This window comes from Lathamus discolor, chromosome Z (assembly GCF_037157495.1).
Source record: "Lathamus discolor isolate bLatDis1 chromosome Z, bLatDis1.hap1, whole genome shotgun sequence".
Lineage (NCBI taxonomy): Eukaryota > Metazoa > Chordata > Aves > Psittaciformes > Psittacidae > Lathamus > Lathamus discolor.
The window spans coordinates 12,481,530-12,495,195 of record NC_088909.1 but is presented as its reverse complement, the minus strand read 5'-3'; the positions used below and the strand labels follow the sequence as shown (position 1 = coordinate 12,495,195).

The window sequence follows — 13,666 nt, the reverse complement described above, 5'->3', positions numbered from 1 at the left end:
CTATTAATACTTAGCAACCTCTGCATTGGTTAAAAGTCTTACACATTTCTGGCGGTAGGCAACCTCATAGCTTGAATTAACCAGTACCAACAGAAAACATTCAATTAGAGAAAAATGATTGCTAATTCTAGCAAATATATTTTTCTATTTTAATCTAATTCAATTTTTTTAGATTAGCATAAAATTAATATAGCCTATTAACTACAACAAAAGGAAAAATATCTACACTTGATGAAAATAGTAAATATTAATCAAACCAGAGGAATCAAGCCAAAGGAATTATTTCAGAAATGGATAGCTGGTCGATTTTGCAATCAGCCAGTAAGTAGTAGCAATGTACTTCGTATTATTATTAGAAACAAAACCATAACCAACAACAAGTTGTTTCAAAACTGCAGACTGAAAGGTTAAAGTCAACCATAATTTTTACATATTATTACTGCACTGAACTTCAAAATGCATAAAAAAATGCACAAGGCCAAATGAAAATACTAGTCTCAGCCACATAAATAGTTGAGCATTTACATCTGACACATTAATATCCTGGGATCTTAAAAGCAGTACTTTCAAAAAGTAATAAATACAATATTTTGTTCTGTAGGATAAATTGTTTTAATAGCAGACAATGAAGTACTTGGGGTGGAAAAGGGAGGATTTCTATTATCTGATGCAAAAAGATTGGTCAGTTCCTGCTTTTTAATGCAACATTGCCCCCACCTGGACAAATGAATTTTGATTTAGAGGTTGGCATTCATATCATAAAACTTGATAAAACACAGTGTAAATGCCAACAAAGTTTGGAAAAGTCACAGCAACCTTTTATTACCTTTTGTAGTATACTTTTTTCAAGCTCATCTAAGTCTTTTAGTTTTACTGAAAGTCTCTCAATATCTTCCTGAAATAAATGACAGCCACTCAGTCATAAAAAGTCCTTTTACATTATACACCTATTCATTCCTGAAAAAAAGACAATAGTGCATTTTCTACAAAGAATACTGTATAATCAGATAAATATGCTGATGTAGTTTCAATGCAATATATATAATGCATTTGCATATTGTGTGTACATATAGAAGGTAAATGCACATTGTACAGAAAACAACAAATCTTTGGATTGCACAAAACCATACATTACACTTTTAGATTAAAGAAGTAAACATAGCAAGGTAACTTCTTTCACCTAATAGAAGAATTAACCTTCATGAATAACCATGAAATCTGATCAGTTCTTATAATAAGCAACTTAGTTTTGCAATATTCTTCACCTTGAAATGAACAACTCCAGGAGCCTGAAACTGCCTTTTGTCTCTCCTGAGTAATTAAAAAATAAAAAACCTCCTTACAATGAACAAAGCTTCTGAAATGACAAGCACTTAGAAATTAAACAGGATCTTTCAACAGCACCAGAAGTTATAATAATAAATCAAAAAAGTATTAAAAGGTATATATGAGTGCCAAATGGAAGGAAACAAACCCAGGTTTAGCACAACTTGAGTGGAATGCACCTTATACACATTAAGGCAGTGCTCCTGGAAAGCTGCTAGGCCTTTGCTCTGGGAAGTACAATCAAAACATGAGATAATGACAACCTCCTTCCAGAGAGCAGAATAGGTTTTTTTAGTGCCCCCTGGTGTCAATCCTATTCTGATACCTTAAATTTGCATTGGGATATTAAGGAAAGAAATAAAAACAGAGTTTCTATTCCTCAGAGATAAGTAATTCTGATTAAGTCTTTTTGCAACACTGAATTGCTTTCCATATCCCCAACTCTGTTGACTAAGTAAATAACAATGCCCGTCAACATAGCCAAGACATATTTAAAAAATTTAATATAGATGTATTACGCTAACACATTTTATGACAGATGTGCTTGACTGTGACACTAACAAAATCTTCCCTAGTGCTTATGTTCTTGTACCTGAATGCAATAAAACTATCCGCAGGTAGAACTTGTTTTACTGTCATCACCAGAAGGTCATAGGAACAGCAGTGAGCTTTTGCAGCAGGAAACATCCTGCTTCACTAAGGATACTGAACTATTCCCAATGTTTTCATTGAAATCAGTAAGCTTAAAAATCTGAGAGTGTTAAAAGAAATAGTCATAAAAAATAAAAGACAGCACCTGATGATCTAACATACTTCCATTTGAACTTCTAAAGTAAGTTTTAGTTTATAATTAACAGTCCCACTGTGAAGACAAAGGCCATGGTCTCTCTCTCTGAGGTCTGCTGCACTTCACAAGCAGTTGACGCTGTACTTCCCTTATATACGCTTTCACACAGCCCTCTTAATAAATTACAGTCTGGACATCATTCCAGGGAGGATTAGCATTCCCTGCTAAGTGCTTGTGCAGCATTGGGCCCTGGACGAGAAAGCAGAAGTACCGAAGTGCGCGTTTGTGCAGGGGCGTGCAGACCAGACACAGCTCAGCCTTGGGGCCCCATTGGCAAGTATGCTCCTATCAGGGACCTGCCCATGCATGGGGAAAGGCGACCAGGACAGCCATGCATCAGCAGACCTTTCTTAACATTGTGACACAGGTGACACAGGAGAACACCTCAAATTGTCAAAAATACTGAGTGCTTCAGCAGAATAGGCAATTATTTTCAGTATTTTGCAAAGCCAGAATGAACCAACTAACCCTCCAAAATGTCATCAAGTGCTTGAAGGTCAGTGAGCTTGCCAACAGAAGTTGCTTACTAAGTGCTGAATTTTCACTGAGACACATGTGCCAGGTACCACAAAAAGACCAAGACCTGTAACTCACGACATCTGCAGAAAACCATCTCAGGTAATAGGCATATCTATCTCAGTGACATCCGGGGTCAGGCTTATTTTCTCACATTTCTATTATTTACACTCATCACGAAGAATCAATCTTTATTTTAAGATCGCAGAAGTATTTTCTATTTGTCAGACATTGCAGGAGCCCTGCTGGTCAACTGCAATAAAGCAATCGGCTCCAGATGTGCCTTCAGCATGCAGCAATGCCAAGAATCCACAAAGGCAGGCTGCATGAATCACCAGACTGCAAATTGAACGCAATAAACTATCATTTTCCCAAATACCTTCCCAAAATCAAAATGTAAAATACACACTTCAGGTTCAGCACCTCTGATGGCTCCTACAACAACCCACCAAAGCACAAAGGTGAGAAGGGACATCTGCCTTGCCCCTGGCTTCCTCTGCTGCACCCTATGTATCTTGATGGCCAGTATTCTCCTTCCCTGTGACAACCATGGTGTGGCTCCACACTGCAGCAATGGGAGGGCATGGGCAGAAGACAGAAGGAAGGACTCAAGGCTACTTGCTTCCTTCCTTTTTAAGAAAGTAGATGCTTCCATTTCTCAGAAGGCAGATGATGATTAGTTGAGACCAATGCTTTTCGAAGAAACACACTGTCTTTGACTGAACTTTTCACAGATGCTATTTCCCAGGGTCAAGTCTTAACTTCCAGCCAAAGTCAGAGATCAGTTTGAGGAGAGCTGAAACAAGAGGTTTCTGTCTCCCACAAGGGCACTCTAACGATTGAACCAGTCTGCCTCCCTAGTACAGACAAAGGCAAAATAACTGCAAAAGGAGAGATGAGTCCCAGGTGCTCATTTGCTCTTGATTTATGCATAGTGGGGACTAGGATCTTTGCTTCTTGAATTTATCTGCTTTGGGTTTTGTTTTGTTGTGTTTTTTTCTTCTTGAGTAGCAACTCTGAATTTCATTCTACTCCCCACCAACCTTTGAAAGACCTTTGGTTATCCAAACTGGACTGTGGAGTGGGGTGGGGTGGGGTGGGAGGATAGCTCAGAAAATGCCTGGAAAATTTGATGTGGTTATTTTCTGATGAAGAGACTCTTGTGCACATGGCAGGAGATTGCAAACTACAACAAGAACTTTTGCTTATGAGTCCACTTTTCATATTACAAAATGTAGTTACAGCCTCACTACAGAAACAGTAGATGTCTTGGCCTACAATGAGCAATGTAATACCTTGAGAAACCTCAGTCTAGGGCCCAGTTTCAATCCAAGCTGTCACAGGTTTAAGGCAACAGAAGAAAACCAGTATCTGCGCATTAGCCTGGCCGTACATCATCACTGCAGGCTGCGATTTGCATCATTCTGAGTCGAAGATTTTATCTAAAGTTAATATCGAGTGAAAGGGTCGAGTGCCTAAAATTGTGATTCATAAGGGTGGTCAGCCTACCCATTTATCTGCATGACCTTTTTGACCAGGGAGACAAAAGACACTTGCTACATGAAAGGATTTGGTTTAGACCATATTGATCATACAATTTAAATGTTCACCACATAGATGTTACAGTACATGAATTATATATGTAAAAAACTGACTTACTGCAATTTTACCTTTAATATCAGTATCAGTTAAGTGCATGTATCTCCTGAATACCCACACTTGCCTAAAAATACTAATTTCTTTCTATGTCAATAATAATGCTTTCTTTAAATGGGTTAGCTGTTTTGGTTTTAATATTTAATAGACTGTAAATTTCAGGCCAGGTTAGCCAGACAGTCTATATTAACAAGAAGAGTAAGAAATTTTCTTTATATTCTTTGTTTTGCACCAAGATCCTTGGCTATACCTATACAAAATCTGGATTACAATGCATTAGAGATGTAATTCCACAGCAGTTTCTTACAGAAGCCATAAACCCTTTTCATGTCGATTAATTCTCAAAAATTAACATCATAAAACCAGGCTGTTCTAAGCCTGCCACAGTTTTTGAAGGAGTAGTCAGAATAACAGTCTTACAAAAAATTAAAAATGCAATAGCACAAATATCTTTGCCTATCATCTCCTCTAAATACCACCAAATCCTTGTAACTTACATTTTGAAATTGCGAACAACGCATGCACTTGAGTGTTGCACAGAAGCAAAGCACTAGTCTTCTAAAAATATTTTTTCTAATATTCAGGTGCTTTGTTGACTTATTTACTGGCACTGCACTGCTTCGTACATAAAAAACCTCAGAAGCTCATTTCTGCAAAGCTCGTGATTGTTATTCATATCCACCAAATAATATTAAAAAATAAGACATTAAATTCTACCGAATAATTTAATAAATACCGAGTACCCAGTCTTCCAATTCCATTCCATACAGGTATGGGAATTGTTAAATTAGATATATGCAAAAATACTGTCAGAAGCAGAAATAACCCTTAAAACACTTCACTTTTTTTCACCAAAGTCAAGTCATTTTTTCCCTATGTTCAGGGCTTCCTAAGATTATCCAACAGAGGGCTCTCACTAGCTATTAAAAAGCTCAATTGAGAGCCAAATGCACGAACTCTTAGCATATACACACAAATCAGCATACTGTCATTTTAATAACCTGTTCTGTATGCACCTACACCCAATTTAGAAATTTGTAAAGGCATACATTAAAACCACCCAGGTAGTGCCTTGTCAGAATTTGCATGCTGCTGAATTCACAGTTTGCATGCTAGCTCAATGTTTTTTAATGGTGGAAAATTAGTGTATTCTTAAAGTTTTCTTTACACAAATTAAATTACATTTTTGTATACTTTCTCTACTCTTGCTTGAGGAAAATACTAAGAAAATTGTGCGGAACAAAGTTTGCCTGCTACATGAGTATCAGTCAGTGGGAACGCAAAGGGTGTACTTATGCACATGGAGCATCTATTTGCAAAAGCCAATTTACACCTGACAAACTTCATCTCATCAAGACAAAGATGCAAGTGGACCATTTCAGCAGCAGGGTTAAACCTTGTTCTCTTTGTTGAGATGGTTACAAAGTGGGGTTGCAGTACAGTAGTTCTGAAATGCTTAAGTGATCAATTTACTTGGTAGATTATGCTTTTCTGACATTCAGATTATCTGAAGCTAATAAAGCTCAAACACTTTTTAAAGATTTTGCCAATACAGCAGGAAATCTGAGTTTGCAAGGAGTCTTGGCATATGCTGTCAGAGTTTAAGAAGGACTTCAGCCATCCACTAAACTGTCCTCAGAGACTGTAAGGAAAAGCGTCCTGTCCTTCACCCTGATGTGTCCAAGCAATACTACCACCCTCACCGTTTAAAGGCCTTAATTTTACATACAGTACATGATAATGCACTGTGGCATGTCTTCTCTCAGTAACATATGATGAGATTACCTGTGCGAACACACATTTTTTGAAAATTTAATCACATGCTACAGCCAATATTGTACCATGTTGGTGTGCAATGCCTGACCAAAAAATCCTCACAGCATATTAGCCATTGAAACACAATGTGATCATAAGTCAAGCTACTGTCCTGCAAAAATTAATGTTAGTATTTGATGGGTTTAGTGAACTATTCACCAGAGATAATACATAAACTACCATACAAAAAGCTTTCAAAACATCTTTACAGTGTTAAAAAGAAATTACCTATCTGTAGTTCTGGAGATTCATTCTGCAGCACCTGCAGATACACCCAGAACACTAGCCAACAAGGCACATTTTTTCACTTTGCGATTCAATGTGTTTTCCATAATAGCTTTGGAGCTTATCTATAATGGTACTAATTTGCTTTCCTCCATACATTTACATTCAACTGAAAATACATACCTGCACCCTTTAAGCATGTCCTATGAAAGTACTCTAATACATATCTTGCACCAAATGTCAGTAACTAACTCCTCCAAAGCTAGTTCTGCATTTTCATAAATGCAGGTTTTTTGACCAAAGTCTTTGGAGATGAGGTAAAAAATGCATATTCTGCTACACTACACACCACACAATTAGGTTTGTCTTTCCATCAACAGCAATGTATTTGGTGCTTTCATTCACCCTGCTTTTACCTGCAGTGATACTGCAAAGCATGTGGACAGGTAAGTAGAGAAAAAATTATGGTATTTGCAACTGCATTATGGCAATGCTAAACTCTAAGCAAAACTTTTTTTGGCACAATACAGGACAAGAAGCACCCTGCCCTAACTTGACTGAGCTGACTTCAATCTCCACACACATTCAAGAGTCTACTTTCAGGCTGGGGTGTCTGCGTGCACATAAGCAATTGGAAGACCTAATTCATACTGCAATTTGATGCAATTCCTGAAAAATAGCCAACACTCTCTCGACTCTCTACCCCACCACGATAGCTGAGGTTCAAGAGGATACTCAGAGGCCAACTTTTGCAACTCTCCTTAGAATACAGCAATTTCTCAAACTAAATTCTAAGTGCCTTTCGCACAGAAGTGTTTGGAAACAATCTCTCTTTTCTATTTCAACTGAGATGCAGGTATACAGGACCTTTGGAAAAAAACAGACAACTCTAGCATGCAAAATGCTATTTTAAAGATTTAGATTTTCAGCATTACACAGCCATCATTCTACTAATTTACTCCAAGAGTACATACAATGCATGTACGGGAACAGCAGTAGTGTAACAAAAATATCAAATGAACTCTAACCTTTTACTTACCACAAGTCTCCATCTTCAATAGTCTTATCATTTGGGGCTCCAGCATGGCCGTAGTGCAAAACAGACGAGTTCTCCCCACTGATAAGCAAAAAGAAAACTCAGGATATTTAATGGGAGAAGAAACATTAACAAACACAGCATGAGAAGAAACATCGTAAACATGTGACATTGTAAACATCACTGTATTCATGCATTAAGGATGAAATTTTGCAGTGTGTAAGAACTGCCAGAGGTCTTGCCCTGGCACAGGCTGTAATAACATGTCCTGCAGCTCGCTCAGCAGAAATGAGTATGGAGAGGGCATTTTGCTACTCTGGCTGCAAGACATGACCTTTCTGCAGAAGGAACTTGGCACAGTTCATAGAAATACTTCCCACATCCATGAGAGTGTTAAGGAAGCAATTATGCACGAGTAATTATTCAACTTACACCCATTTATTACCTTCTGGATTTTTTTAGATTACTAAACAATACATTTCCCTAATTTGAGGTTAAATATACTGAGGCATAAAAAAATAACTTCCATTGGAGTAAATCCCACATGTCTGAAATGCTCTAGGAGTCACTGGGACTGGAAAAATTCATCTGTCCAAATAAACAGTTCCAGTTCACCTCTGGCACTCCTACATGTGACCTCTGCTGGAGTGGATATACTGCACACTGCACAGGGAGCACTCACAACATACAGTGCTGGCAGCAGTAACAGGCATTCTATTCTTACCTCTTATTAAAAAACATATTACAAAAAAAAGCTGAAACCTTTCAGACTAAACTGCTGATTCACAGAAAAACATCTCCAGCGAAGGATGGACCCTTGTTCTGCGCTTCTGAAGCTCCATGGTCTATTCAGTCACTTGTATTAGGCCTTGACATCCTCTCCTGTCTACTGATATTCCCCCAGGTCCATCAAACATTAAAAGACTGATAAAGACCTCAAGCTCTACCTATTTTTCTTTCCTATTCTCCTCAGAAAGATGCTTTTTCTCTTCAAAAAGCTAGAAGGATTGTATCATATCCAAAAATGCACATGTTTATATAGGGCTACTGTGGCATCTCTCTGACCTCCCAGTTGACTTGTCAGTCTCTATTCTACCTTTCATTAAAACTCAACTGGTCATCTTGCTCAAATTTGATTCTTTTGAGTTGTAATAGTGGAACAGCTTCATATCTTATGTGAAAGGAATCTGAGGCTCAATATCAATGAATCTTTTGTTGTATCTGCAGCAAATGTGCCATCTGACATATTAGACATAATATTCTCATATCAGACTTCTAATACATGCAATTACAAAAACAGTAAACATGCACTGTATCCAAAAAGAGATTACAGTCAAGATACATTAAGTACTTGTGACCAATTAGATATTTAACAGATCACTGGTCATTCAGATATAATAACTCCGTAAGCAACGATGATGGGGCAGAAAGCAGAGGCTGCTTTAAGTTTCTGATGGCTGGATCATGTTAGTATTTTGAAATCAGTAAGTTTTTATTAAGTATTTTTTAGCATACAAAAATCACTATGTTACAAGGAAGTAAAGGACAGTGTTTCATGGGAATGATTCTATGATACAAAGTGTATTTCTTAAAATTATGCTTCAAAGGGAAAAATTAAGTTGTTAAATCAAGAATTTAAAACCCCCCACAGAATTAAGGCTGCAACAAATTTGTTTTGTGATGCTGGTCCAATGGCTTATGCACAGTTTTGCAATTGGCTACTCGCTGGCTGCTTTTGACTTCCTGGATTCCTGACTTGGTAACCTAGACTCTTATGCAGGTAACTAAAAATGGCACCATAAAGCTTGCACACAGGAAGAAGACATGATGTGAGTTTCCTTCTGAGATGTTGTGTCTCCTGCGCAGTGCTGGGATAGCTCCTTCTGGCCACAGTCTCAGTTCTCCACAGTTAGGACACTTTCAAACTTAATTTGCTCTGTCTGAAAAAAGATGTGTAATAGGGTGATGGACTGCAATCAAAACAAAATGACCTCCTGTGCCAAGCAATATGTACAGCAGGCACCACGCTTACAGCCTCAGCTGTCTCCTTTCACATGGAGGGCACCTATCTTAGCTGGACTATCAGCATGACAAAAGGAGACAGCATCATTTCCTGTCTGAAGAACTGCTTTCCAGCTGGAGGGCTACAATTTTGGGTGGATTGGCACTTCAAAGCAGCTATAATGAGTTTGGTGCTATGCGTGACATTGTTTGTGAACCCACACACTTGGTATTTAACTTAAAATATAAAAACTATTAAAAACAAAACAAAACAAAAAACCCCAACACCTGTTATGCACACACATGCTCACACAGCAGTGTGTCAGGATTTTAGCTGCTCATACTATTCCTTCTCTTCCTTTAAAAATGGGGATAAAGCAGAAGAAGCAGATAGCACACGCATGTATTTATGATCAAATTTAAAAAAAAATCCATGGAGCTTAAGGGCATGACTCCATGCTAATGTATTTGCAGATAGCTTGTTTACTTATCCTCATATGCTGGCACCCTTGGTGCCATATACCATACTAACTGCATAAAGAGGTCATATATTCAAATATGAGCACCTCACAAATGCTTTTAACAACAGACATTACAAATACAAAGATGGGGTATTTCTTTTGCACATTTTAACGTAAAGGTTTTAGTTTACAAAATATTTCTGTAAGGTTCGGCACCAACTGTTACAGAAGATACATGAAAAATCTGTTTTTCAGCACCGTTAGTGAAGCGTTAACAGCACACAATCTTTCTTGGCATTTGGGACTCCTTATCTGTCATGCACATCTTGGCTCTGTCAAGGAAACGGGATCATACCACAGAGAGCACAGTTGGTGCTGAAGACCAGACAGACACACCATATGCATTTCATTTTTTCTGGCTGTTTGAAGTGACTGGGGTGAAGAGGTCTGGGATGCACTTGGGACTGGCTCTGGGCAGGTCCCCTGAGCTGAACACCCATCAGCAACTGAAGCACAGCAGACCTGCTCCTGAAAACTCTCAGCTGTTTTTCACCCAAAAGAAATTCAGTGTGTGCGCTCCAGGACTGGTCCCTGGCTCTAAGCAAAGCCCTGCAGCTGGGCATGAGTGGGAGACCTTGCCTCAGAAATGCACTCCTGACCCAAATTAAAACACTGATGTGGACACACCTCCAGCCTGTTCCTGCCAAGAGGTACAAGTCCAAACTTCCTCACAGGAAGCATCTTTACCACCATCCCGAGATGCAGGCAGGAAAGATGCTTTAGGAGCAATGTTACAGAAGTGATGTGTACCCACAAGGCAAATGTTAACATCTATCCAGAAACTGTTCCTAATGATTCAGTTAAACTTTCAAGGTGGCTTCAAAACAATTAATACAAAACCCCCAGCCACAGGAAAAAAGCAAATGAGCCTTCCTGTAGAAGCTATTTCCTTTCTTCCCAAGGAGCAACAGTTGAAATGTCTAGCATCAGCACACCACAGTCAGGGTTTAAAATTATGCACTGTGGGGAGGCATGAATCACTGGCAGCTCTGCTGCCTTCCTGGAGGTCAGCACCTCTGAAAACCACCACACGTTGGGTGTCCGATGTCTGCCTTCAGGCAGCCAACCTGAAAAATTCTTCAAGAGCGTTCTGTGTTTTTATTCCTTTAATAATTTGCCTCTAACTGGTGCCAAAGATGTGTTTGTTACAGAAAGGACTGCACAAAGTGGTGAAAAATCTGCAAATTAACACCACTGAGAGTGCAAACAGTAGGAAGAGATTCATATACTAGGAAAGGAAAAAATATCCCCCAAATACATTTTAGATCAGAAAATATCCTGAAAACAAAGTATTAGGAAAAAGACAAAGAATGCAGGTAATATTTTAAGAACAGGAGTAAGCTAAGCATCAATCATTACAAACAGTGCAGCTATTAACTCTACATTAAGAACATCTAAAAGAAAAAACAATAGACCATTAAATAAAACAGCAATCTATTTCCATCATGATTTAAATAATAAAATCAATCCAGAGGGAAGCACTAATAGCCTTCTCTCAAATTTTCCATCTGAGATATGACATCTTTGAAAGTTGTACTGAAAAGAAAGGAAAGAAAACCAGATTAAATAAGTATCCTAATCTTATCCAAAAAGCTTTACATTTGGCAGCCCTCGGATAGAGGAAAGCATTTTACTGCACTACGCTATTCTTAATCACTGGAATTATCTGCTGAGAGCTGTCATCTGCCTGGAGACATCTGTCAAGATGATCAGAACCTAAGTCTAAGATTCCCCAGTATCAAATTGCAGCTGACCATGGTTTCTGCACTGGTTGCAGAGATACTGATGCTTCCCTCTCCACCTGAATACAGCTGGAAACTCTGTGCCTGGTTCCCAGTGGGTACCATCCATTGTAGGGTTACCAGGATGCACTGTGCATGTAACTCAGCCTTTGCTTTCCCTTTTGTAAAAACGGTTACTTGATACACCAAGACACTGCAATGAATAATTCGTTAGCATTTGAACACCACTCAGAAGTCAACACTTTGTTAATTGGTGCTAAATATATCCAAGTACATTTATAAAATACTATCATTCTCGTTTAATTGCACTTATGTGGCGTCTGTTTGCACTTCAAACCACTGACAAGTTGACAAGTGTTTGAAAGTATCACTAACTACAGGACTACCCTAGCTATGCAATGACTTGTAATACTAATACATGTGTCCTATTATTCTCAACTGATTGGAAAGTGAATACAAGCAAGTGAATCCATAAAGCATATTTGGTCACACAAAATATTCATTTACCATCTCGGGAAGAGTACTCAACACTGGATAGGAACAGCTGCAAATGATGCACTCAACATGTGCAAAGCGATTTATTTCTATACCGAAATATAGTATTGACTACTCTTGATTTCCAGCTTAGTGAGCATCTTTTCTAAAATCTAAATAACAAACATGGTTTTTATTTAGAAGCATGATTCCTTTCTACAGAAATTATTATCAGGCCTGTAATCTAACAAGGAAAGATCCTGTCAAAATACCACAGCTTTAAGTGTCAGGAAAACAGCAAAACTCAGCATGAATAGAAGAAAACATAACTATACAAAAATCCTAATTGCAATAGCTATCTTTAATTATAACATAGGTAAGCGTAATATTTACTGTGCATGACATTTTCATGATTAAAAATGCCTATTATTTTTGCTGTTGTTAACTGAATTCATCAAATAGATCTACTTTCATTCATTTTATTAGGACCTAGCTTAAAAATGTTACTATTATTCACTCTTACTTCATTGCTGATAGTCAGACTACAGCAATTTACAGACAAAGGCCTTTGTATTCTATCTTCTTATAATTTTTTTTTTTAATCAAGTTTGATTATACTTTTAATTGTAGTGGTAGCATACAATGCCAGCTCCCAACTGCAACAGTGAGTCACAATATTGTTAGGCTCTTGCATTTCAAGGGCAGCCCTTTCCATGTATTGAATCCTCTAGCAGTTCTGAGGCAGCTCAAACACCCCCCCCCCCACACCCTGCTAAGCCCCTCCAGCATGGTGGGGCCAGACACCCATGACACTCCTGTGTTCACCCACTTCTGAACTACTGTTGGGGCTTTCCTCCTCCTGGGTTACTGGAGTCATGTAATCAAGTCCTGTATTTTTCAGTCCTGTGGAGAGTTTAGTCTGCCCCCACAGGGTCACAAGGATCCACAGTACCATTATAAGCATATAGTAGATGTTTCTATAGGTTTATCAAAACCACGGATGGCTAGCATCCAAAGCAGACCCTGCAGCACGAGTTCTAATTTACTACAAGTGAATATGAAATCTCTATGGCTGTGAAAAACCATATACAGAGACAACTTGATTTTACCATCACAGCCTGTGACAATACCACAGAGATGGAGTCTCATTTCAATGGGATGTTAATTCTTAAGTTATACGACGGTACTTAAAACAGGAAACTTTTCAGACAATTTAGATGCACAATTTGCCATAAAACTGCTCATGCTCCTACTGCAATTTTGCATACAAATTGGAAAATTGCATTTACGAATAAGCAATTGAGTAAACAGCAGAAAGAAGTGAAGATGCTAATTGTCCCTATTACCTCCAAAGCAATATAACACTACTGTCATTAATATAAAATTTATTTTTTGTAAGAGTATGTGATTTCAGTGTAGGGCAAATGTTTGTGAGTAGCAGCAGATTTACAAGTGGAGTATATATACTGATACACATGCCTCATCTGTCACACATTTCTAATTAGAT

At 38.2% G+C, this 13,666-nt stretch overlaps 1 protein-coding gene across 1 annotated transcript in view; it reads right to left on the bottom strand.

Moving 5' to 3' along the window:
- Window positions 1-13,666, bottom strand: part of PEPD (peptidase D) — a 150,876-nt gene that overhangs the window by 50,976 nt on the left and 86,234 nt on the right. Inside the window, exon 11 of the mRNA XM_065661257.1 lies at window positions 7,425-7,502. Within this exon, the coding sequence (XP_065517329.1) occupies window positions 7,425-7,502 (78 nt within the window). The remainder of the gene's footprint in view (window positions 1-7,424; window positions 7,503-13,666) is intronic.